The sequence below is a fragment of the Adiantum capillus-veneris genome, chromosome 15 (genome assembly GCF_014529385.1).
Source record: "Adiantum capillus-veneris isolate H3 chromosome 15, ASM1452938v2, whole genome shotgun sequence".
Classification (NCBI taxonomy): domain Eukaryota; kingdom Viridiplantae; phylum Streptophyta; class Polypodiopsida; order Polypodiales; family Pteridaceae; genus Adiantum; species Adiantum capillus-veneris.
The window spans coordinates 151,320,916-151,348,578 of record NC_140945.1 but is presented as its reverse complement, the minus strand read 5'-3'; the positions used below and the strand labels follow the sequence as shown (position 1 = coordinate 151,348,578).

General features: G+C 45.2%; 1 protein-coding gene across 3 annotated transcripts in view; it reads left to right on the top strand.

The window, feature by feature from the left end:
• HEME1 (Uroporphyrinogen decarboxylase) overlaps positions 1–25,423 on the top strand; it is a 53,283-nt gene extending 27,860 nt beyond the window's left edge. The window contains exons 3-6 of one of the 3 annotated variants that reach the window (XM_086483237.1): positions 23,854–24,138; positions 24,379–24,614; positions 24,694–24,877; positions 25,039–25,423. In XM_086483237.1, coding sequence (XP_086339363.1) covers positions 23,854–24,138; positions 24,379–24,614; positions 24,694–24,859 — 687 coding nt within the window. In that variant the 3' untranslated portion in view covers positions 24,860–24,877; positions 25,039–25,423. Of the gene's footprint in view, positions 1–23,853; positions 24,139–24,378; positions 24,615–24,693 lie in introns of all 3 variants that reach the window. The other 2 variants (XM_086483236.1, XM_086483235.1) reach the window with 2 other exon arrangements.
• Positions 25,424–27,663: the final 2,240 nt, after the last annotated feature.

Here is a 27,663-nt window from a genome sequence, read left to right as displayed (position 1 = left end):
GGCCGATGCCTGGGGAGCGTTTCTTTGTATCTTTGAAAACCTCGGAACGACATAGGCCGATGCCTGGGGAGCGTTACGTTATATGTTTGAAAACCTTTGAACGACGCAGGCCGATGCCTGGGGAGCGTTTGGTTGTATGCTTGTAAAATAATTGTTGTTGTTACTCCCGGCCCGGACCTGGATGGTTATGCGAGAGGAGTATTAAGAAGTCTGAGCAGTGGTTACTCTCAGCACCTCCAAACGACGCAGGCTGCGGTCTGGGGCGCGTTTGGTTGTAAAAGGCCTCTATATCTCCTGTCCCGGACCTTTTTAGGTTATGCGGGAGGAGTGATGAGGGAGTCGTTGAATATCTCCCGACCCGGACCTTGTTAGGTGAAACCGGCCTGTTCAATCCAAAAAGGGCGGTAGACTTTAAACTTAAACCTTATTTGCTTTCACCCATTTAATTTGTCGTCCACTTTACCTATACTTTCAAGACACAACAAAGGGGAGAGGGATACAGGCTGCTAGATTGCACCTATATGAGTACACCGACACCAGATTGGCCCCTAACTCAGGCGCCCTATTCGGTATTTCTTTATTGTTCAAAAGAGGGAATAAACGCTGTGGTTCCCTACAAGTTGCCCCGCACAATCTTGGTTGAATTTCAACTGTTCCGGCCCGATTTCGGCAGCATAACTGTACTAGGACCCCTCACAGTCAGTATTCCCACGCATCAAATGGCTTTTCCGACGCATACAGTCAACACTGATATATTCAACACCTGTCGACACATGTACGACACATACATGCTCATTGTCAACCCTGGTGTATTCAACACCTCGTGGACACATGTATTGCTTGCGTGCGAACCCTGTCCCAATGACATAGTGGTAGCTTCGCACTCTGCCGTTGCTTTGAGTCACTAACTTTCCAATGACAAAATGGTAGCCACACATTTTGCCACTGTCTTATAGTACACGTTGGATCCCGTAACACTTTCGAGCATACCCAAACCGACAGTTTAAGAATGCAGTCAACTCTATCCTTGACAGACTGACAAGAGATACTTACTTCTATAGCACTAATCAAACTTTTGGACAGTGCATAAGAGCAATTGCCAAACTGACAATCTGTACAGCTCTAACATTCATGTAACAGGTATTTCATTTGAGCTCACTTTAAATACCATGTACATCATTTGTTTCAAAAGCCATTGTCACACTGACAATCCATGTAGCTCTGAAACTCAAGGGGTCAAGGTAGGTTGCAAATCAAAGGCTTCCAGGTAAAGTGATAACACAGTTGGTGACTCTACAAGTTCACCTTCTTCCATCCACTTAGTATCCATTGGTGGATAGTTTTTGAACTTTACCAAGTAACGCCTAGCAACCTTGCCTTTCACTTTTCTTTCCTTATGTGCCAAAATCTGTTCCGGGACCAAGATCTCGTCAAGTTCCTCGACTTCCGGCTGATCTTCAGCTGGCATATCTTCTGGCACATCACCCACAGGGTCTGAGAAGACTCACATGAAACGCATTGTGAATCTTCCAACTGTGAGGCAATTTCAGCCTATATGCAACATCACTGATTATGTCGCACACTTGAAAAGGCCCATAGTAACGCATGTTGAGCTTTGGAAACAGTCTTTCCTTGCCCTTCATCTTCTTTAACCTTGCCTTTTCAAAGCGTAAAAGCACCCAATCACCAAGTCAAAATACCACTTCACGACGGTGACGATCAGCTGCTTTCTTTTGCTTTGCCTGAGTCTTTTCTAAGGCCACTTTGACCTTCTTGTACATTTCATCCATGTCCTGAACATACTTATCTGCTTCAAATATCTTGTCCTTTGTATGCAGTATGGGAGGAACTTTCTTGCCACCTTTAACTATCTCAAAAGGTGCCTTGCCAGTTGATGAATGCACTGTATTATTATATGCAACATCACTGATTATGTCGCACACTTGAAAAGGCCCATAGTAACGCATGTTGAGCTTTGGAAACAGTCTTTCCTTGCCCTTCATCTTCTTTAACCTTGCCTTTTCAAAGCGTAAAAGCACCCAATCACCAAGTCAAAATACCACTTCACGACGGTGACGATCAGCTGCTTTCTTTTGCTTTGCCTGAGTCTTTTCTAAGGCCACTTTGACCTTCTTGTACATTTCATCCATGTCCTGAACATACTTATCTGCTTCACATTTCTTGTCCTTTGTATGCAGTATGGGAGAAACTTTCTTGCCACCTTCAACTATCTCAAAAGGTGCCTTGCCAGTTGATGAATGCACTGTATTATTATATGCATACTCCATCTGTTTGAGGATGAAATGACGAAGAGAATTTGAGCGTGGTGCCCATATTCTCAAACAAGCCTCTCCAGAACAAACTTGTCATGCGTGGATCACGGTCGCTAACAATCGACTGTGGCATGCCATGATACTTGAAAATATTGCTCATAAACAAGCGTGCCATCTGATCTGGCTCTATCTTCTTCCTGACAGGAATAAAATGAGCCTGCTTGCTGAATCTACAAATGATGGTCCAAATACCATCGTTTCCTGTCTGCGTTCTCGGAAGATCAAAGATAAAATCCATAGCAATACTTTCCCATGGTTTATTTGGAATAGGTAGTGGTTGCAATAACCCTGGTGCCTTTTGCCTGTCAAACTTGACCTTCTGGCAAATTAGGCATTCTCGCACAAAGGCATCCACATCTCTTCTCAATGTAGGCCGGTAGAAGAATGTCTCAACCGCTTTAACTGTAGCATCGATGCCACAGTAGTCTTGTGCACATCCTCTGATCTAATGCGGATCTGATGGTACCCACTCTTTAGATCTATCCTGCTAAACATAGCCGCTTCTTCTAATTTGTCCATAATATCATCAATTCTAGGTATAGGGAACCTATTCTTGATGGTATTCTTGTTTAGTGCACGGTAGTCGATGCACATACACCATGAGTCATCCTTTTTCTGCACCAACAACACTGGAGAACAGAATGGGGATGAACTGGGCTGAATCAACTTCTTTTCTAACAGCTCCTGTACTTGGCCCATTATCTCTTTCTGCTGAGCCGCACTAACCCTGTACGGAGGCTTATTTGGTGGGCTACTACCTGGCACCAAATCTATCACATGGTCCTCGGGTCTCTCTGGCAGTAATTGAGACGGTAATGAATCGGAAAAGCAGTCACTATACTGTTGTAAAAACATTGACCTTTCTTTATCTAACACAGGTAAATTTGATTCATCACAATCTGACACTTCACGCGCAAAAACCAAGTACGCAGAAAGATGCTTTTTCATTACAGAAGTAATAGCAGAAGCTGATACAGTGGGAATAGACTCCCCTTTAAGCTTTACATCCATAATGTGAGTCTTTCCCTTGCTCTGTACAGTGATCTTTTTGTTGTAGGCATCCATGATTCCCTGTACACGAAACAACCAAGGAATACCTAGCAACACATCACATCCGTCGAGTGGCATGATGTAAAATTCTTCAGCATCTACATAGGACTGGATATGTAGACACAACTTTCCGATGATGGGTGTCACAGCCTCTGTATGGCCAGGACATGCCAAACCTGCCTCTGTTGTATACCCCATCTCTTCAGGTCTGATTTCCAACTTTGAAGCCAATTATGGGGAAATGAAGTTGGCTTTGGCACCTGGATCAAAGAAGATAAGCACTGTTTGATCCCTGACCTTTCCCCATGCTCTGCAAAGCTCACTTGCATCTGAATTTGGCTTGTCGCCCACCATATCTGGCACTAGACCAGCCATGGGCTTCTTTCCTTTCCTGTCCTCCTTGTCTTCAAAATCAGTTGGCCTTTTCTTTGTAGGACAGTTGTAAGCAATGTGGCCAGGCTGCTCACAGATAAAGCATTTGTTCTCTGACCTCAGGACCTTCTTTTGCTCTTCCATACAGTACTTTCTCAATCCTTTAGGTAGGCCACAACAATATTTTTCAATATGTTCAGTCAATGGCACAAACCTATAGGAAGTTACTGGAAGTAGAGCTTTCCAAAACTTCCGATTGTAATCATCCAGATTTCTGCAAGTGGCAGCATTAAGCTGGTGCCATTCTGTCATGACATCTGCTTCAAAGTCATCAGATAACCATGCTGCTGCAAAAATCAGCTTGAACTAAATCCATGTGGACGGAGCTTGCCCTTGAAGCAATAAAGTTGTCCACCATTGTCCCGCATTCCCTGTCAAGAAAGTGGCTGCCTTGCGGACCTTTGAAGCCTTTGTAAAGTTCCCCCTTGCATAGGCCTTGTCAAACTGCTCGAGGAATAAGAGAGCCTTCTTCCTGTCATCAAACCCTGTAAAGGTCGTTAAAGTCTGTCACAAAGTGATGACGTGGCGGACAACAGAACCCTAATTTCTGCCAGAAACCCTAATTTTCGGAAATCGCGGAGACTGAAAAAAATAAATAAAAAATTAGAGAGTCAAAACTTGAAAGCAAAAGCTTTCTCTCTCTCTTTCTCATAAGTAGAGAAAAAGCGAAATTTGCGTCGCTCATCATTTTCCAAAAAAAAAATGATGAGCGACGCAAATTTCGCTTTTTCTCTACTTATAAGAAAGAGAGAGAGAATGCTTTTGCTTTCAAGTTTTGACTCTCTGAGAGAGAGAGAGAGAGCAATTGCTTTTGATTTGAAGCTTTTGGGGCTCTGCTTTTGGGCATCCCTTGTAACCTTTAAATTAGTGGTGAGGGCCTCACTTCTCAGAGCATCTAGACGCAAAGTCTGAGAGTGAAACCCTAACCGCTCTCTTGTACTTTGATGATTGATTAATACAAAAAGAAATACCGAAAGGGGCGCCAGTCTTTGGGGCCAATATCTCTAGGCACGAAACTCCGCCGGGCCAGTGTACATCTATTGTGATCTGTGACTTGTTTTGAAGTGGTTTTTTGGTGCTGTCGCGGTTGATTCTTGACTTGGAGTGTCCAAGTCTGTTACAGTGGTATCAGAGCACGGCCGATTTCTCTTCTACGGGAAATCCGATCCCCGAATTTTTTTTCCGCGGCACCTATGGCTTCAAGCAATGATCAGTCGACTCCCTCTGCATCTGGAGATGCGGGCAAGGATCACAACGAAGATTCAGACAGAGAGTATGGCCCGCCTAGGCCTACTCAGGCGGAGCAGCAAGAGATGGAGCTTCGTCAATTGATAGGCGATGCAACAAAGATGATGCTCAATTTTGCCAAGGACCCAAAGATGGCAAAATATATGAACCAAACCTCTTTGGAAGAGGTACAGATGGAGTGGCAGAGAACCACAACACCACTCCCGAAACCCGCTCTCAAGAAACCTTCTGCCTCCAAGAAATATACGGAGAAGGAACTGGAGAAAGTGGTTGATGCATGGATTGCTCAGCTTTTCGACGTATAAAAGAAAGGCAAAAAGCACGGCAGAAAAAGCAGAAGAAAGGCACTGACTTCCCGGGATATTTGGGTCGTCGGTCGACATTTGACAAGGCAAAGAAACAAAAGAAGCGTGTTCGATTTGAAGGAGTACCCGGTTCTTCTTCTTCTTCGTCTTCTGACAGTTCTTCTAGCTCTTCAAATTCGAGCGAAGAAGACAGAAAAGGTAAAAAGCGAAGCAAGAAACAAAGCTTCGGAAAGAGCAAGAAGAAGGCTACATCTTGCCCAGAGACTGACTGTTCTACTGAGGACTCGTCTACAGACAGCTCAGATTCCGATGACGGAAAGTTTTATGCGAACAAGAAGAATTTTTACAAAGCCAACCAGTATGACTTTCTCGAAGATAAAAGCAAGAAAGTCCGAGAGTTTAAGGAAGGTGGCCACTCGATCAAGTTTGATACTTTTTCAGGATACTCAGATGCTTCGAAGGCTTTGTCTTTTATACAATAGTTTGACATCGCTTTCGCGGGAGGACGCTATTCAGAGCACTCCAAGATTCGAAGAGCTACCTCTTACCTTAAGGGGAATGCTCGTACTTGGTGGTCCACGCTTCTTTTAACAAGAGTGCGCGAGTTAAATGGCTGAAATTTAAGAAGCTTTTTATTTCTTCTTGGTTGACGCAAGAATATGAACGAGATGTACGAGCTGCTTGGAACCATCTTCGGATGACCAAGAAAGATACAATCAATGCTTATTGTGAAACATTCTGGAGCTCTTTTCTACCCGCCTCTTCATTCAAGAAGATCTCGTTCAGAGAACAGATTGAGCGGTTTACCTTGGGTCTACCTACAGAGATCCGAGATCATTGCTTGGAACAGAAGTCAGCTTCTATTCAGGAGTTGATGAGTCATGCGAAGCGGGGCTTTGCCATTTACTCTGGCAGTCTGACCTACCCCACAGATGAGGCCATGGCACAACGAGCCGAACAGACTTCCGGGAATGAAATTAGCAAGAAAAAGAGCAACCCAGAGAAAAATGATGCACGACCCAAGCTTACTCCTGAGGAGAGAGCTCGCTTCATTAGAGAGGGGAAGTGCTTTGGATGTGGAGAACCGAAAGAACAGAATGATAAAGACGATGACAGGTTTGAGAGTTCGAGAGCAGCTGAGGAATGTGGCAAAAAAGGCAGATAGAAAAGCAGAACTGGTACCACATGGCGTGGGACTTGCACCGAATCAAATGAATGAAAGTACAAACTTTGCCGCTTTTTGGGGCAAAGTGAAGGATCAGGAATCTCTTTTGAAGGAGCCAAGGCCAACTTCTTTTCACTTGGAATTGGCAGCTCGATTTGGAATTACGCCCGACAGACTGACGCCACAGGCGGAGGTAGTTCGACTGGCACCCGGATGGGATGTTGCCATTACACCGAGCATTGGCAAACTTCGTTTGCAATGATAGGGGTGTTCAGGGCACGCGAGTGACGTTCTACTCAGGATCTCTTGGTACCACAAGAACTATGCCGTGGTTGACTACCGGGTGGAGAAAGCGACTTTGATAAATGAAGGGCTTAGAGATTGTACTTGATGAACTTCAGTTTCTTACTCATTCTTTTGGGAGAGAACTGAACGCTGGATAAAGGTTGAATATGTTTTGACTTGATCAAAAGAACGCCAAGATTTTTCTCCACACTCATGCCGATTGCTTTTCAGAGGGCGTGAAGATCAAACCATTGATCTGATACTTGGAAGCACGCAATTGAATCGGCCACCTTACCGTGTGAGCCAAGTACAGAATGAAAAGATTATGAACCCAGTGAAAGACCTCTTGGAAAAGGGTCTTGTCCAGCCTAGTACTTCACTGTGTTGCTCTCCAGTGTTGTTGGTTTTTGAAGAAAGACGGATCCTGGAGAATGTGCATCGATTATAGAGTTCTCAACAAAATCACCATCAAGAACAGATTTTCGATTCCTAGGATCGATGATATACTCGACAGGTTACAGGGATCCTCGTGCTTTAGCAAGATTGACTTGAAGAGTGGATATCATCAGATCAGGATAGCGTCGGGAGACGTCTACAAGACAGCTTTTCGGACGACTTTTGGGTTATTTGAGTTTTTGGTGATGCCTTTTGGCTTAACCAATGCTCCTGCGACATTTAACCGGATGATGGATAGGATTTTTCGAGAGTACAGGCTATTTGTTGGCACTTTCTTTGACGACATCATTGTTCTCTCCAAGAATGAGGCAGAACACAGAGATCAACTGCTTCAGGTCTTTCAGGCATTACGAGATTACAAGTTAGTGATTAATGCAAAGAAAAGTAAATTTTTCCTACCAGAGATATACTTTTTGGGACACATTGTGTTAGCAGAGCAGGAGTGCAAATGGACCCGGCCAAGATAGAGACTATCCGTGATTGGCCCGATTTGAGGAATGTCCATGAAGTTAGAAGCTTCTTGGGACTGTGTTCGTACTACAGGTGGTTCATACGAAAGTTTGCAGAGGTTGCTTTCCCTTTGCATACCTTGACACAGAAAGGAGTACCTTTTTCGTGGGGACCCACAGAGGTGACTGCCCTTCGGACATTGAAAGAGAAATTGACTACGGGACCTATTTTGACTTTGCCGGACTTGCAGTCATTCGAAGTATATTGTGATGCTTGTGGTCGTAGTCTAGGTGCGGTCTTGATGCAAGAAGGCCATGTCATAGCTTACGAGAGCCGTTTGTTCTCTAGGCCGGAGATGACAGCACAGATTTATGAGAAAGAGCTTTTGGCGGTTATCCATGCTCTTACTCAGTGGCGGCATTACCTACTCGGAGCGGATTTCACTGTCTTTGCAAACCATCAGAGTTTACGCTGCTACTTGTCACAAAAGCAGCTTTCGTAAAAGCAGATGCGGTAGGCGAACATCTTGTCACAGTTCCACTTCCAGATTGTCCATGTGCAGGGACAGAAGAATGTGGTGGCAGATGCTTTGTCTCGGAAACCGTTGGTTCTGGCTATTTCCGCGATACATCATAGGAGCTTCGAGGATATGGTCGATCAGTATGCCACAGATACAGATTTTGCAGATATTTTCACACGGCTACGGGATGGGGAGACAGTAGCTGGATACTCCCTTCGGGAAGGCTACTTGATGAAAAAGACTATGTTGTGCGTTACACAGCCGTTGAGGGAGAAGGTTATGACTGAATGCCACTGTCCACTTTTTACGGGTCACCGCGGCATTGCTACCACCATGAAAGGGGTAGAGAGATATTTTCTTTTGGCCGAGACTCAAGAAAGATGTGGAAGAGTTTGTGCGCAGTTGCTTGGTATGCCAGAAGGTCAAGTTTGACAGGCATAAAGCACAGGGATTGTTACAGCCTTTACCCATACCCACCCGCCCTGGAAAAGTATTGAAATGGATTTCATTTTTGATCTCCCGAGAACATAGAATGATCACGATGATTTTCTGATTACATGGCAATCTGAGACGATTGTCTCCGACAGAGACCCCAGATTTATGAGTTTGTTTTGGAAGGCAATTTGGGAGAACATTGGCACGCAGTTGCAGTTCTCATCATCGTTCCACTTGCAGACTGACGGGCAATTTGAGATTGCCAATTCAGTGATTTTAGATTTATTGAAGTCTTATATCTCGGATCAGAAGACTCAATGGGAAAAGAACTTACCTTTGGTGAAATTTGCCTACAATAACACGATACACTCTTCGACGGGGAAGACGCCATGTGAGATTGTTGAAAGTGCTGAGAAGGTTCCATCCTTCCTGCGCACGAAAGATTAGATATTTGAAGCGGATGAATATTCGCGAGATTTGGATACGGCTTTTGCCAAGGTTTGTGAGACTTTGCAGAAGTCTCAAGAACGACAGAAAAAGGCAGCGGATCGCCATCGTCGCAACTTGAAACTGAAGGAGGATGATTGGGTGCTCTTACTTTTGAGAAGGCACGCCTAAGAAAGGAAAAGGGAAAGGAGAGGCTTTTTCCAAAGCTTAGTATGCGATACTACGGACCTTTCCAGATCACTGACAAGATAAATGATGTCTCCTTCCGATTGAAACTGCCAGATACTTGGAGGATTCACAATGCATTGCATGTGAGTCTCTTGAAACCTGTTAAGGGTGATGTGCCTGATGATGGGGAGCCTGATGAGCAACCGGAAGTGAAAGAAAACGAGGAGATCCTTGTTCCTGAACAGATTTTGGCACATAATGATACGAAGAAAGGTAAAGTCTGAAGGCAGTTCTTGGTTAAGTTCAAGAACTTTCCTGCATTTGATGCGAAGTGGATGGAGGAGGAGGACCTAGCAGATATTCCTCGGATTGTGAAACTTTACCTCGATGTTTTGGTTTAGCATAGTCTACTCCAAACGGAACCCAAAAACTCAGCTTGGCCGAAGATCTGGTGCAGTGGGATGCACAAGAGGGGAGTTACTCCTCTCCTTTGTCAACAGATGCCTCGATTTTGATACTAAAGTCACTGATGTCTCTTTGAGCTTCAGGGATACTGAGAGCTGACAGTATTCTGCTGGATGACTTTATGAAATGGAATTCCTGATAATGATACTGATTTGTTCTCGACTTCTTATGAGTGCAGGAACTGATAGCCGAAATGACTGCAGCATTTTGGTCTGATTGATCTCGAATAGACATGGTTGCAATAGGGGTTAGTCAATCGGACATCGATGAGGTCCCGATTGGACCTAGATGTGATTGCTAGCTACATTGCCGATAAATCATGGTCTAAGATCCGAATGAATGTTGAATGTCATGTGATGTCCTGTGATGTCTGGTGATGTGACTGTCGATTTTGTACATGTGCTAGATGTGTGTTCCTAGTACGTAGGTACTAACAATCAGTGTCTGCTAAGACGGTTTATGGCTTTTGTCGGTTTTGCAGGCGTAATCGCGGTCGATTACAATGCTTTCAAGAGGGGGGTATGTCACAAAGTGATGACGTGGCGGACAACAGAAACCCTAAAATTCCTGCAAACCCTAATTTCTGCCAAAAACCCTAATTTCCGGAAATCGCGGAGGCGGAAAAAAAATTTTGGAAAATGATGAGCGACGCAAATTTCGCTTTTTCTCTACTTATGAGAAAGAGAGAGAGAATGCTTTTGCTTTCAAGTTTTGACTCTGAGAGAGAGAGAGAGAGAGCAATTTCTTTTGATTTGAAGCTTTTGGGCATCCCTTGTAACCTTTAAATTAGTGGTGAGGGTCTCACTTCTCAGAGCATCTGGACGTAGAGTCTGAGAGTGAAACCCTAACCGCTCTCTTGTACTTTGATGATTGATTAATACAAAAAGAAATACCGAAAGGGGCGCCAGTCTTTGGGGCCAATATCTCTAGGCACGGAACTCCGTTGGGCCAGTGTACATCTATTGTGATCTGTGACTTGTTTTGAAGTGGTTTTTTGGTGCTGTCGCGGTTGATTCTTGACTTGGAGTGTCCAAGTCTGTTACAAAGTCACACCTTTTCCACCTTCTTTGTATGGAGTTGGCCTCTCCAGCGGCGTTAAATTGTCATATGGAAGTGACTGAAACATGGGAACACTGTTAGGGTTCATTTGTGTTCCCTGACCGCAATTAAGTTGACCTAGAAATTCCATATTTGGCTGCTGATTTGTAATTCCAGCCATACTAAAATTTGCCTATGGCATCCCAAATTGGCCTCGAGTGCTCTGAAACCCTGGTAGCATGCCCGTGACACCATACATGGGGTTAGGCATCATCGTTTGAGCACCCCCGAACACTGTTCCTGGCGTGTAAAACTGATTTCCAGGTGCATGACCAGCCATGCTCTGGAATACCGATCCACCTCCAAAATAGCCAGGGTGTACTGAAGGTGGTGGGAAGACCTGTTGCATAGCCTGTAGGTTGCTTCCCTGCCCATTAGAACCAGCTATAGGCTGCTGAAAAGTGGCTGGCTGAATTGGTACAGCTTGAAAGACTGGCATCTCAGCCACCTGTTCTTGCACCTTAGGCACAGGTTGTGGAGACTGCATGTTCTCCGTCAAGTGTACAGGTGTTTCCATTGAGTGTGCAGTATGAATCACCTGTGCTCGAGCCTTAACATGCTTTTGAATATGATCCAGTGACCCAACTTGCTGAGACGGAAGAGGAGGTTGCAGAAAGGCTAAAAACCTCGGGTTCTGCATTACTTGTGTAAACATAGCCACAGCAGTAGCCAACTGGGTCCTGAATATATCATCATCCGTCTGTGGTGGTCTTGAAGACTCACCCACTTCATGTGTCTGTTGACCCTGTGAAGAGGAAACCTCTTCAGTCACATCATCTGGTCTGTCAGCCATAATTGCAATTCCCTGTGTCTGGTCTATGATCCCTTGTGTCTTCAAGCCCAACCTGACCAAGGCTCACTTCTATGGGAAAAAGTGATTTAATCCCGGGGATGGAACCATGAAACCGGCCTGTTCAATCCAAAAAGGGCGGTAGACTTTAAACTTAAACCTTGTTTGCTTTCACCCATTTAATTTGTCGTCCACTTTACCTGTACTTTCAAGACACAACAAAGGGGAGAGGGATACAGGCTGCCAGATTGCACTTGTATGAGTAGACCGACACCAGATTGGCCCCTAACTTAGGCGCCCCTTTCGGTATTTCTTTATTGTTCAAAAGAGGGAATAAACGCTGTGGTTCCCTACAAGCTGCCCCGCACAATCTTGGCTGAATTTCAACTGTTCCGGCCCGATTTCGGCAGCATAATTGTACTAGGACCCCTCACAGTCAGTATTCCCACGCATCGAATGACTTTCCCAACGCATACGGGCACTTTGCAAAACCTGGCGAGAATCTGCAGCACGCTGAATTCTCTGTTTTCAGCCCCGAAAATGCGCCAGATCACCTATACAGCGGTCCCCTCGCGTCCCCGAACCTCCTGGGGGTATTACGGACCGTTTAGCGCCAAAACCCTAAACTTGCAAAAATACCCAGCAGGCTGTAATTTACTGTTTCGGGCTCCGTTTCGCGTGCCGGTCGCATCCGTAGCAAGTCCTCGAGCTCCTGCACCTGTAGGGCTACTTGCCCTTTGAATCGAACGAGATTTCTGGCGTGAAACCTCTCCGAATTCACCTGTACCTGCAGGGGGATTAGCCGCTAGCTAATCCAGTACCTGTGCAAGAGGCTCTTGCCTCGGCAATCGCGCATGAACCCACACAACTGTACATTGGTCAATTGAAAAGCCCACTAGTGGGGCATAACATATTGCCATAGGGGAGAGAGAGGGCAGTGCGTAGCGTGCAGGGCATCACTCCTGGCACCGCACTGTACATAGGAGGGAAAGGAAGCACTCCATAGCTCTTAACCTGTGACAGAAGCTAAAAATGAGCCTCTCCCCGCTTAAAAATCAGCGCCACTTCTTGTTGCATGAGAAAAGTGCACCAAAATGTGCCACTTGACACATTTACAAGCATTTTCCTGTTTCGGGGTTGCCGCCTAAAAATCTCCCAACCGGTTGCCGAGTTGTCTTCACGGCAGAGTAAGAAAATGTTCCCCTTGTCATTTCGGAGGTAATGACGCAAACACATTTTCAGGTCCCAAAATAGCAGTTCCCTAAATTTTAGGAGATACTGCCATTGTATCTTTCTAGGTCATCCGACCCCCTTCCGACCCCCTTTGTACACTGCAGCCACACCCAGAACTGAAATGTAGCCTCTGTAGCAAAGGATTCCACTTTGGCTAGTCAATGACCCTCACTTTGGCTAACCATAGTCCTTGTCCAACCTTAGTGCTCTCTTGCCCTCAGGCCTGGACTCCCTCTGGACAGTTCCACACTAGCTATGCAATGCAGGGCAGTTAGATTTCCCGAGGGGTGTTTCCAAAAAGTGAAAGTAAATAAATAATAAGAAAGAAATCAACAAAAAGGATAAATAGTAGTCACACGCTGGTGACATTAGGTTATGCGGGAGGAGTGTTCATCAGCGGCTTTATGTTTCTATGTCTTGTAACATGCATATGTGAGCATTTGTGTTGCATTGTGATGTGCCAACTACTGAATATTCCTAATTGGATGAGATTGCCTGGGTATGTAATTTTAGTGCATCAAGACACCCGTAGAAGATCACTACGGTTTGGGTGTGATGGCTAATTTTACTACGCCAGAATATCAAGAGTTCTGATATGGACGAAAGGAGAAGCTAACTCCTTGATCAAAAGAGCAGAAAGGAGAAGCTAACTCCTTGATCAAAACAGCCGAAAGGAGAAGCTAACTCCTTAATAAAAAGAGCAAATTGATTGTCCCTCGGAATGACCCTCGAAAATTTTTGAGCTAACTTGAGTTGTTTTGCAGATATGCTGTAATCGCGGACGATTACTCTCTTTCAAGAAGGGGAGATGGAACAAACTGCTGACGTGTCAAAGCCTAAAGAATGGAGCCAACTTACAGATGTGGTCGAGGGGCCTAAACCCTAATTTTTGCCAGAAACCCTAATTGCTGAAACCCTAATTTTGGAAACCCTAACCCTAAACCTGCAAACCCTAAACCTGCAAACCCTAATTCTGGAAACCCTAACCCTAAAACTTGCAAATCCTAATTCTAGAAACCCTAAGAAGAACAAGTAACAGAAGAAGTCCTACCAACTTATGGGGACCTCGTCCGATGGGGCCTCGAGTGACATAAGGACATTAAAAATAAAGCAGAACACACTCAAAAGACTTTGTACATAAAAATATGATGACGTGGCACCTGTACTGACGTTCCGCAATTTGCGGCGAATTTTTAGGGAAATCCCGAAATTTTAGGAAAGTGTTTTTTTGGGGTCAGCTTTTCATATTTAATGCTTTTAGGCTTTGGGCCTTTAAATATGAGCCTTAGGGGCCCTCTCTTACACTCTTTAGCGCGCAGATTGCAAAGCAGGTGCTCCCCAGCTGTTGTACTTTGCGGATCAGCAGTAATATAAAGAAATACCGAAAGGGGCGCCAAGGTTTGGGACCAATACTCTCTGGGGTGGAATTCCGCCACTCCATGTCGCGTGTTGTCTCTCTTTCTCTCTCTCTCTGAGTTCATTTATTATTGAAGTGCTAAAAGTCTGTTCAGTTTGTTCTTTTCTATTGGCACGTGGTGCCCTTCTTGTGACACGGCACCGCGGCCATGGATGATGGTACATAGTACATAGTACATACACAACATTGAACAAACACAATGCCCATACACAATAACGCATGTAATTATAGATTAGAGCTCTCAAATAATTTTCAAGAGTAGAAGTAAGAGATAACACTTTTCGCTTAATTTTGGCTAACAAGGCCCGCCAAGGTGCTACAAAAAAACCAAAGGTGACATATACCATAATGAGACTACAAGGGGGCCAAACTAGTGACCACAATACCAAAAGACTAAAGATGACAAATACCATAAAGATGCTACAAAGAGGGCAAGCAACCATACAAGAAGGTAAGGATAATGGAAGTTCTAAAGTCGCAACTCTCGAGTCTCAAGACTCAAGACTCAAGAGCCACTAGGGTGAGACGCCTCCCAATTCGTAGTAGCCAGTTGTACATCATGCACATCCTCGCATTCCTCATCATCGAGCTCTAGGCCAGGCTTGACCTCAACCATGGATGAGGTACCTGGTGTCGGTGGCTCTGCATCTCCATCTGCTTGAAGAGCCTCTTGCTCCATCTCCCACTGTGTAAAAGGATTTTTACTTGCACTCTTGCAAAGCATTTTCAAATTTGCTCTGACAAAGACAAGATCATTTGTCTTCTCCCCTCCAAGCCAATTCCTCTTCTTGGAAGCAATGTGGCCAAAGTTACTCCATAATTGCTCCAAGCATGAGGTACTGACTGTCTGGCTGAGAATATGGATCGTCGATCTTTGAAGCTCAGGGCCATCATAGCCATAGTTCTCCCACCATAGCACTGAACCTATCTTCCTACGATCAATCTGAGCATCTGGACTACCAAACGATCCCCGCATCTCTCTATATTATCTCAATTGGTCTCTGACAATGCGTCGCCCATCTCTATCTAGAACCAACTTGTTTAAGATCTCTGTAAATTGGTTCATGACTTCTCTATCTGTCTCTTGCCCTGCACGTTGGAACTGTGGGTCCACCATTTATGTTGCCCCGTGTAAACGAGAGGCATATGAATTCCATCTCGAGCTGCAAAGCGCATGGATCTCCTCATATCGCTCTACTTTCGGCTCAAGTTGTGCTAGCTGCTCGATCATGCGGTCCATTGCCTCATAAACCTTGCTAATGCACGGGTCCATGCCATCCAAAACTCGAAGCAAATGAACCACCGGTTCTACTTGTGCGTCTAGACTCTTCAACTCCTTCCAGAATTCAAGATCCTCTGCCTTATCCTTGCACAAAATCCTTGCAACTGTCTTTGTATAGGGGGAGGTGGTGAACTCATCTCTAGTGAAGACCGCATTTTGACATTCAGACAGCCTGTGCACAAGAAGAAAGTTGAATGCGGAGCGAGTGTCTGAATATTTTAGAAGCACTTTGCCGCTCGACCTCTTGAGTACTCACTCTGAACCAAGTTGTGATTGTTGATGAAAGTAACAATCTTCACTGCATCAACAATGATTGGAGCAATCCAGTCTAGCTTGCCGATGTCTTTTAGAAGGTTGTTCAAGCAGTGTGTCATGCAAAAGCACACTGTCACAGGTGGATAGTGACCCTCTACAATAGCTACTGCTGCCCTGTGTGATGCCTCCCCATCTGTGACAAAGGCCACCACGTGTTGCTCACCAATCGTTTCTATGGCCGCTGTCCACCGTGCAGAGAGGAAATCGGCGGACTTGCCACTCTCGATGGCATTATGAGAGTGTACAAAGTACATCTCTCCACTCGATTATGCGACGAGGTGTTAACTCTCACGGCTCACGGACACCCTATCATCTACGACGGATGTTGTATTATTTACTTGGTAGAGTCAGGTACCAGGCTTGTCGGTCCAATAGGAAAAGGGTAAGAGTGATCGTCGATGAGAAGCGCACTCTAACTGGAACATTCAAGGGATTAGTTGGCTAAGCATGGGCGCCCAAGTGTGAATGGGGTGAGCTCATATAAAAGTTAACTAAACCTAAAATTCACTCATTCTCTCATTTGTGCAATTGAAGAGTGCTCTTGCTCCATCTCCATCTTCTTCTTCTTCATCTCCTTGTGTGTGTGTATGCGTGAGAGAGAGAGAGAGAGAGAGAGAGAGAGAGAGAGAGTGTGAGAGTGTGTGCGATCGAGCATTGCGGTGGCACAACGGGAGCGAGACGGTTGAGCGCGGCGTAGCGGTGTCTCCCTCTTCTTCGCGGCGAGGAATCCTCCACAGTGTGAGTGTGTGCGATCGAGCATTGCGGCGGCACGACGGCAGCGAGGCAGTTGAGCGCAGCGTAGCGGCGTCTCCCTCTTCTTCGCGGCGAGGAATCCTCCACGATTTGAAAGCTTTGGTTTATTTGCCTTGGGAAAGTCCTTGAAGGGGTCTTCGGAGGTTCGAGGCAGCTGGCCACTCAGTGGGAACAATACCTTGTAATGAGCTTGGGGCTTTGGGCCTCTTGAAGGTGCTCAGAGGCTTGAGGCAGCAGGCTGTGGGAAAGGGGGCTTATGCAGGCTTGGCCAGGAGCAACACCGTAGGAGCAGGGGCTTAAAAAGCCCTCGGAAACTTAAGGCCCGTGGGAAGATTGGAGCTCTTGAGGCTCGGGCAGTCACGTAGGCAGGCTCTGATGCTAGGGCCAGTGGGCAGCTTTTTGGGCACGGCCGGGCAGGTAGGCAGGAGCGCGGGCAGCCGGTCGGAAAAGGGTTTGAGCAAGACGCACGGCGCCTATGGGAATTTGCCCCAGCAGACCTGTCAGGCTCGAAAAATCCAAAGTTGATTGGGAGAAAACCCTAAGGCTAAACCCCTATCCTCGTCGTCGAGATAAACAAATTCATCATCCATGAGACCATATGTGCCATCCGTGTAGTCATATAAATCTTCTTCTTCATCATAGGTACCCATGTTTACTAAGAAGGTCACTAGACACCTATAGTCATCTTGGTCAAAAGGGTAGGCTTGTGCAATGGGAGAAACGCTCTCTACTAAGTATGGATCAGTCGTGGTCAAGAGACTTATCAGCCATTCTAACTCCTCGAAATTCCTCTCACATGCTAGCGTACCTACCAAATTCCATTCACATGCAAGCACCGGAAAGACCATGTGAAACATTTGTGAAAAGTAACGAGGGTACCTCTCACCCAAGGCAAGAGTGGATGACTCTAGCGTACTAGCCATATCTATACACGCAAATAGATGATGGTTAGAGTGCAAAAATTACAAGGGTCGTGTTCTTGTGTATAATTTGTTTTTATGATTTTGTGTTATGGCTCTTGCTCTTTTACTTTTTTATCTTGTTTTTGTGAGTATAAGGCTTTACATATACATTCCCTAAGATTGGAGATTAAGAGGTCAGGGAGGAAGGTTGAGAGGGAACCAAGTGAATGATGGATGTCAACAAACACTCCCCCCTTCCTTGGGTGAGAGGTAGCCTCGCTACTTTTCACAAATGTTTCACATGGTCTTTCCGATGCTTGCATGTGAATAGGATTTGGTATGTACGCTAGCATGTGAGAGGAATTTCGAGGAGTTAGAATGGCTGATACGTCTCTTGACCACGATTGATCCATACTTAGTAGAGAGCGATTCTCCCATTGCACAAGCCTACCCTTTTGACCAAGATGACTATAGACGTCTAGTGACCTTAGTAAACATGGGTACCTATGATGAAGAAGAAGATTTACATGACTATACGGATGGCACATATGGTCTCATGGATGATGACTTTGTTTATCTCGGCGACGAGGATAGGGGTTTAGCCTTAGAGTTTCCTCCCAATCTCTACAATATCTTATTCCCTTGACTCTCTAAGGGGAGTACAAATAATTAGGTTAGGGTTCCTTATGTTTTTTAATTGTGTTCAAGAAGTGCTGGTACGTTTTTCCCACTGATGTGCCTCCTAGAGGTATTCTTTGTGTTTCCTAGTGTGTACAGGAACGTGTTGCTGTTATTAGGATTTGGTGGAATCTTTCTCTCGTTCACACTTCAAATCAAGCGCGACCATCAACACAAACAGGTGTTTCTTGTCCATTAGCATTGCCCCTTATCTTTTTTGCATCCATGTTTGTCTACTTTGATTGTGATTGGTAGCATAATATTCAGCGCATTTGCTTAATACCAAACATTAAATTCAATGTAATTTTTTGTCATAATCACTTGTTTAGATTTAAAAATCAAGCAGTCCGACTAAGCTAGTTTGACCAAGTCAGGTGTTACAGATCTTCTCTTAATATCATGGGGAATGCCTTCCTAATAATTAATGGTTACTTAGGTTCTTAATCCGATTTAGGCAGCATTGTGTGAAATGTACTAGGGCTTTCTAGTGGGCTTAGTCCCTATTGACGTTTAGCTTAAGTATTATAAAGGGAGTTTACTAGTGTGATGAGCCTGAGGAGGATAACAGTGTTATATGACCCCCCAAAGTTACAAAATTAAAATGTTGAAAAAAAAAAATAAAAAAAAAAATCAAAGTGCCATAATGTAAAATCTTAAGCTGGAAGAGGAATCTCAGCTTGATTGGGTACTTCACTCACATGTATCGCCTATGGTACTAGAGCCCTAGAGGTTCCCAGTGTGGGCGCTTTTCCTTGAAAAGCAATAAACCCAAGGCATACAAAATAAGCACACACATCAAAATTGAAACAATGTGAAAAGACTTTTGGGGAGTCAAAGAAAAGGAAATAAGTCAGGCGATGATTTCATGAGCAATTCCTTTTATCGTAGTTTAACTACAAGGTCTTCTAGGTATAGTCTCTAGTCAGCCCTCGAACATGAAATACTTGGCTCTCGCGATTAAACAACTTAATTGATTAGAGAAAATTAAGAAGCTTACCCATGGTATTAATAGTCGATCTCTAGTACCTTTCGACCGTTAAATTAGCGACTCCATACTTGTTTAATTTTTACCTTTACATCTGTTTATGCATTTGATTATATTGAAATTTAATGTTTATTGCTGACAAATTGTTTAAAATTCTGTTACCAATCAATTTGTTTGCCTAAAGTTGCATATGCTTTTTAATTGTATATAAGAATGTAATTACTGTGCCAATGTTGTTTGATTTTGCAGTGATTGAAGAAGGCTAAGGACATTTATATCAAATGCTCTTCCACCTCGACGAACGTGCTGCAACTCAATAGCTTCCGAGAACGGAATCTACATCAGGAAGGGAGGCATGTTAACCCTCACGGCTCACGGACACCCTATCACCTACGACGGATTTTGTATTATTTACTTGGTAGAGTCAGGTACCGGGCTTGTCGGTCCAATAAGAAAAGGGTAAGAGTGATCGTCGATGAGAGGCGCACTCTAACTGGAACCTTCAAGGGATTAATTGGCTAAGCATGGGCGCCCAAGTGTGAATGGGGTGAGCTCATATAAAAGTCAACTAAACCTAAAATTCACTCATTCTCTCATTTGTGCAATTGAAGAGTGCTCTTGCTCCATCTCCATCTTCTTTTTCTTCATCTCCTTGTGTGTGTGTATGCGTGAGAGAGAGAGAGAGAGAGAGAGAGAGAGAGAGAGAGTGTGAGAGTGTGTGCGATCGAGTATTGCGGTGGCACGACGGCGGCGAGGCGGTTGAGCGCGGAGTAGCGGCGTCTCCCTCTTCTTCGCGGCGAGGAATCCTCCACGACGGCAAGCGTAGAGCGGTGAGTGACACACCATCGCCATCTTTGAGCTTACTAGTTTAGGCTTGTTGTGTGCTTGGAGCCATTTGTGGCTCGCACACGGTGTATCGGCAAGTTCCTTGCATTGACACGTGCGACATACGCGTACACGAGGCCATGGATAGATCTCTTCCTTGTGTCGCTCCACCCATCAGCAATGAGGGAAACACCATGTTTTGCCCAAAGCCATTGAATATTGAGTGTTGCTTGCTCCACGATCACCTGCTCTCAATCGAGCAAAGTGGTTCGGAGAGCCTGTGAAGATAGCGGCACATAGCCGGTGCCATACTCTCCTATCCGCTACACCATAACTTTCCAATACTCCGACCTATTTCGATCACACATAGAAGATATTACTATGATAATTGATTATTCACAGTTTAAACTTTAGAGATCATAGTGGGGGAAATGACGATAATGGAAGAAATGAGAGAGAAGATCGATAAAGCATACCTCGCCGCGACAAATGGGATATGGTCGTGATAGAAGAATCAGGCTACGGAGGCATCCACCTCTTTCTTCTTCTTTCGGTCCCAAGAGGTGGCAAGGGTCCTTTGGCGACGAATTGGACCCGATGAAGATCCACCGTCACCGACACCGTGTAGAGAAGAAGAAGGGAAAATGAGAGTCTTTTGGTCGATACCTTTGTGCGCGGGCTTGGCTTTATGGTTGAATTGCCGATCCTTTTCCTCGAGCTCCTTCCTCTTCTCGATGGTTACGTTGGTGCAAAATCTCACCTCATGTCCCGACACTCGAAGAAAATGTGCCCTCACTTTGTCATGCCCCCCTTTCCGTGTGTAAGAGCATAGCTTGCATGGCCATGCACGAGAACCTCCCGCCGCTGACAAGGTGCGCTCCGAGGTCACTTCATCCCACCACGACCATTCCTTCGCCTTTTGAGTGTTGCCCACATGAACGGAGGGGGTTGTACGAGAAGAAGATGTGTCACGTGACACATCAGAGTGGGCCGGCGAAGAGTCCTTTTCAGGATTCCAGACCCTGTTGGCGATCTCCCTCGACGCCATACAGTTCGGTACCAGTACCTCACTTTGAAAAGGAGGGGATGTCGCATGACACATCCAACCCTATGTGTCCGTGGACAAGCTACAGAACGACAAGGGTTCAGTCGGTCCAGTCAGTCTAGATTAGAAGTGATCTGGCACTTTTTGGGAGTCTATTCGTAGACCGTGCATGCCCAGTCACTTAGTGTAGATGCATATCCTCTGGTTGCACACAGCATGATCATAAGCATTCCCATCAGAATCCTTCAGGGGAATTTTCCAGTGCATTTAGCCTATTTAGCCAGTGCATGCCCAGTCACTTAGTGTAGATGCATATCCTCTGGTTGCACACAGCATGATCATAAGCATTCCCATCAGAATCCTTCAGGGGAATTTTCCAGTGCATTTAGCCTATTTTACCTATTTTTGACATTTTTCACTTAGTATTTTTAAGTGACTTTTGTTGGAAAGTAGGTAGGGCAATTTTGCTAAGTTTGTATATAAGCAAACTAGAGCTAGCACTATTTGGCAGAAGAGGCAACAGGAGCCAAGCTCAGCAGGCAACTTCTCAAGCAAGAACTTGGTGGATTTCCTCCAAGCAAAGACCATCGCTCACCTAGCGTTTTCTTCATCAGCATCCCCTAGCGTTTTGTCAACAAGGCATCATTGCCCTAGCCTACCACAGCCTGGCGTTTTTGCCTCAGCATCATCGCCACAGAAATCCCATCAGCTAGCGTTTTTTCAGAGCTCCAACCCTAGCGTTTTTGGATCCCAGCGTTTGCAAATTTCAGCCTTTGCAGTCTTCAGCCCTGGCGATTTTCAGCAGTAGAAAGACCATCAAGTTCAGCCCCTAAAGAGTAGCAGATTCAGCCCGGAAAGACCCTCAGTTTTCAGCCCTAAACCTGCAGATTTTCAGCGTCAAGACCTACAGAAATAGTCCCAGAATCAACGTTTTTGGACGAGTCGCAGATTTCAGCCCATAGCGTTTTTGGATAGCAGACACTCACTTGCAGATTTCAGCCCTTAGACCGGTGTCGTTGTCCCCGTCATCATCGCCGACATAGTTTAGACTTGCATCAGTCACATGCATTCAGTTTGTACCAGTTTGTGCAATCATAAGTAGACTACTCTCGCCGACGAGAGTGGGGCCTTCGGAGGAGGGTTTTACAACGTCTCTGGTGTCGTATCACTCAGTCTCATACACTTGCACACACAGTGTCCATTCACTTTGTTTGTGATCATAGCACTCTCATTAAGAACGAAAGGCTCTACCTTCCATAAGAACAAAAGGAACCTTGAGCACAGTTCGGAGCACTCATCTTGAGCAAAGCGTAAACATTCATTCCGCTGCACCTAACAAGATGCCATGGATTATCCGAGAAAGAGAGAGCTTGAGAGTGGGCTTGAGAGGGAGAGAGAGGCTTGACTCCGTGAGAGCTTGAGAGAGAGGCTTCACCTCTTGAAAGTTGAGACCGAGGGAGAGAGAACTTGAGGGCAAGCCCCAAGGGAGAGAGGTTCAGAGCTTGAGGCCCGAGCGGCGAGGGTAGAGCTTGAGAGCAAGGGAGAGAGAGAGCCTTGAGGCTTGTTGCATTTGTGAAGGAAATGGGGGGAAGAGGGAGCAATTTATAAGGCTGCAATTGCCCGTTTATGACCGTTGGGTCCTATGTTGTCCATTGAGTTCTAGCCGTTTCTAGCCGTGCTGCCGATCCGACATGTTCCAGCGTGTCCGTTCCTGTTATGTCCGGCCTGTCGGAATGCTCGTACGTTCCGGGGACGTTCTTGGCAATTGCAACCGACCAGAACGCCGTTCCGGTGTTCCAGACCCTATCTGGTCCGTTCCTTGGTAACTATGCTAAAAATGCTGATTTGCTGATGTTGAAAACGTTGGGCTGAACTATTGAGAAAATGCTGGGGAGCTTGAGGGTGCCTACCGGTCTACTGCGGTGCTTGCCCTTTTTGTGTCCCTTCTTCTGCCTCTATCGAGTGCCCAATGGGTTTCGTTTATAGATCTTTAGCAAATTACCCTACTTACTTTTCCAACAAAAGTCACTTATTAATAAATAAGTGAAAAATGTGTACTTTGGGAAAAAAGGTTCTATGCTTTGGAAAATGCTCATGATGGGTATTGAATGTCGTGCTAATGATCGTGCTGTGTGCAATCAGAGGGTATACAACTATTCTAAGTGCCTGGACATGCACAGCCTTCGCACAGGCTCACAAGGGTGCGAGAACACTTCCTAGGCTAACCTGAACCCTAGACTTGAGATAGCTTGTCCACATGCACATAGGTTTAGATGTGCACGTGACAGGGGATGGTTGGTGTTTCTTTCCCTTTCCCTTTCTTGGCGACTTCTATCCATTTTTCGGCCTCATCTGCCTTCTTCTGTGTCTTCGTGATCACATCCACCCACGAGGACGTTTTTGCTTCATGTTGCTTGTCTTCCTCTTTAATCTTCCATACCTTTCCTTGATGACTTTGAGTTCGTCTATCAGCGAAGGCTGAGAGAGAGAGAGAGAGAGAGAGAGAGAGAGAGAGAGAGACCCGCATCATATTTTGTGTTTCTTTCCTGTCAGTCCTGTCGGAAATTTTGGTTCATGAGAGCTACATTCAGTTCACCTCAAAATGCTTGCTTTCAAGGCAACTTCAGAATTTGTATCTCTCAATTTGACAACAGACAGCAGCCAGCTTGCTGCACATTAAGCTCTAGACAAAATTAATTGCTCTTCATTTCTTTAAATAAAAAAAGTCTCTCTTTTTTTATATGGCATTTCTAATTCAAAGTGGATAACAGGTTGGTGATGGTGCTGCGGTACTGGGCTTTGTTGGTGCTCCTTGGACTTTGGCCACATACATTGTTGAGGGAAAAACAACACGCACCTATCAAGTCATCAAAAGCATGTGTCACCAGTCTCCCAAAGTTTTGCAAGCCTTACTGAGCCACCTTTCTCGTGAGATTGCTGAGTACATGATATTTCAGATCGAGCATGGGGCTCAATGTGTTCAGATTTTCGATTCCTGGGGTGGTCAGCTTCCACCAGACCAATGGGACACGTGGTCAAAGCCTTACATACAGCAGGTGACTATTTGCATGCTTTAGCACTGCAGGTATCTTAGCGTCTTACTTATCTGAAGTTAGCTTGTGAGAAACTAAGGTTATATCCTTACTTACAAGATTCGATGTTGAACTAAACAAAGGAAGGTTCTATTAACATTTTCAAGGGGTCGTTTATGCGTCTAGTAATTGCAGCATTTGTTTGAAAGAATGTTTTTTGCTCTTATACTCGAAGCAACTCATCTTATGTCGGGATTTTGGCAGGCAGTTAGAATTGTAAAAGAAAGGTGCCCTGATGTTCCACTAGTGCTATACATCAATGGAAATGGGGGCCTTCTAGAGAGAATGCAAGATACTGGTGTCGATGTTATTGGTTTGGATTGGACCGTGGACATGGCTGATGGGCGTAGACGCCTCGACAAGCTAGTGGGGATTCAAGGAAATGTTGATCCAGCTCTGCTTTTTGCCCCACTGCCAGCCATTTCCAAAGAGATCGAGAGGTAATGCAGGTTTCGTGAGTTGTGGCTCTCCAAGGTATGAGGTGTCCAGTTGCTAACTTAATGGTTTTTGTGGTTGCAGTGTTGTGAAAAAGGCTGGGAGGCACCGGCATATTCTTAATTTAGGTCATGGAGTTCTGGTGGGAACACCGGAGGAGAGTGTCGCACATTTCTTTGAGACTGCAAGGTCACTATCCTATGATAAGCTCTTCGTAAACCAGACTCCTGAGATGGTTGGAAGTATTTAGATGATTGCCAACATGCAGGTAGCTGCTGCTGAGGGTTCTCTAGTCTAATTCAAATTGCCTCCATTTGTTGTTATTCTTTTGCTCTGGATTTAGCCTGCCCTTTACAGAACTAAATTTTCCTGCTTTGAAGGCTTAACACGGATATTAACTGGTCTATTATCTGGCCTGCTCTCCTTAAGTGGATGGGTCAGTACTGCTTGATACTAGGCGGCAAGCAGCCTCAGTGCTCACAAGCCACAAGAAAGAGGGAGAAGGGACACTCCTCGGTCGCAATGTCAAACAGGGAGCAACGGACGATGACATGTATGTATCTACAGATTTATGTATCATTATGCCACGAGCCTCGTGCAGTTTTGGTGTAACATCTCGGATATTTGAACTTTGAAGAACAAGAGGATGCTTGTCTGCTTTGCACTGCGACACGGTTATCCCGTTTTTGCCTCCATTGTTTTGTAAAGTAGTAGGCAGTGAGACATGATGTTTTAGGAGTGGCTCCGAATGTAGCCCATGAGCACGTGTAAGTGGTTCAAGTTGTTTCATAAGCATTCTAGAGTCTTCCCTTCATTGTATGTTTCAGGATTCGACACTCTTTAATTGTGCATCATGCACATGCCAATGCCATGAGCAGGATTGTGGAGGGAGTTTTTGTGGGAGTTTATTTCTCCCAGCTCTCGTGAAAGTGTCAAAACATAGCCATTGCACACTATTCATGTGATCAATCTGAAATTGGTGGTCAACCTTTGTTATGTGGATGCTATTGTTTGTTGCCATCATAGGCAATATAATAAAATAATCAAAGATACTATTGGGGTTTTTCTATAACCTCGCTTAATCATCCACAGTGAATTGACAAGTATACGATGGGACACCGTTCAATTAAATTGTCCAATGTGTTTAGTTTCCTATGGGCTTATAGTGGAACTCTCTCTCTCTCTCTCTCTCTCTCTCTCTCTCTCTCTCTCTCTCTCTCTCTCTCTGTGTGTGTGTGTATACGCACGTGCGTAGGTGATCCTACTGAGCCTGGAAATTACCGCACTATTATGGCTAACACACATTGGCACGGTTGTATGCATCCATTCTTGAGCAGCAATTGAGTAATTGGGCAGAGGGTGAGGGTGTACGAGCAAAGGGCCAGGCCAGTTTTAGGAGGGGTTTCTCCACTCTTGATCATATTTTGACACTCGGGGCATCATTGAGGAGGGCAAATCACATGGGAAACGGATTTATTGTAGCTTTGTGGATTTCCGCAAAGCCTTTGACTTGTACCGAGAGTTCAATTGATGCACAAAGTGCAAGAGATGGGGGTGCCCATAGTGTTGATTTGGGGGATTATGGCTCTATACAGATCAGTGATGGGACATGTACGCACCCCGGAGGGGATATTTGATTTAGTTCACTCCACCATTGGGGTGAAACAGGGTTGCCCATTGTCTCCTACTCTATTTGGTATGTATGTTGATGAGGTGTCTGTTTAGATTGACAGCGAGGGTGATAGAGGTGCCCAATTGGCAGGGATGCGAATTTCATTGTTGTTATATGTTGATGATATTGTGTTTTATCTCAGACTCACTAGAGTACAAGTTGGATGCATTACACAGTTTTGTAGAGGATAGTGGATTGTCTGTAAACCTTAGTAAAACCAAGGTTATGGTGTTTAACACCACACCACAGTGGATCAGGAGATCAGCACCGACTTTCACATATGGTCAAGAGATTATACTCTAGGAGATTGTAGAGTATACAGATGCATGCACTTACCTTGGGGTTGTCTTCATTGGGCCGAGGTTTTCTTTGGGGAGAGCAGCAAAGATTAGACTGACTAGAGCTTATGCGGCCTTGGGAAGCTTGGAGAGGATGTGTTCGTAGGTTCAGTTCTAGGAACCTCGGACAAAGTTATGGCTCTTTGATACTTTAGTAGCCTCAGCTATGTTGTATGCGGTGCAGATATGGGGACCTTCTGTAGGCCAAGATGGTTGGAGACGTATGGAGAGGCCCTTGGTATCTATGATCTCTCGATTGATCATAGCCAAGGCCTCCGTACCCCACGCTATCATTCGAGCAGAGCTAGCTTCCCCTCCTATGGAGATTGAGGCGCTTACCAGATCAGTCTCCTTTGTGCATAGCTTGTGGGATACTACTAGAGACAGATATGCTAGATTGGCCCTCGAGTCTTCCAGACAGTTAGCTCTTCAGGGAGACACTTCATGCTGGTATGCACAGATGACATCATGGTTTCAGATGCATGGCTTCACCATGGACAGGCTGCCCAGTTACTAGACTCATTCGTCCGGACCTAATCCAATTGGATACCAGGAGGACATGGATAGAGCCGCAATAGGAGTTGGGCACGAAGATGGATTTCTATAGAGAGCATCTTCTCCACCTCACATGAGATGGGTTTGTGATTCAACCCAGCTACATGGATACTCGTATGTCTCATGGTTTGCAGTGTGCCATTGGTCAGATACGCACATCCTCACATCAGTTGGAGATTGAGACTGGTAGATTAAGAGGGATATTAGTAGACAACAGGATATGCTGCTTATGCCAGCTAGAGCCAGAGACAGAGCTACATTACATATGTCATTGCACAGTGTACTATGAGATTCGGGGCCGTTTCCACTGCTTATTCAAAGAGGGTTTCGGTCCTTTCTCTAGGGTCATGAGTTATGAGGATCATAGATGTCTTGGGCTATATCTACTTGAGTTACACAGATATATAGACACTTTACTGGGGAGAGCTAGAGAGCGACAGTCCTAGAGACCAAATACAGATTTCTTTTCACTAGATATGGGACAGCCAG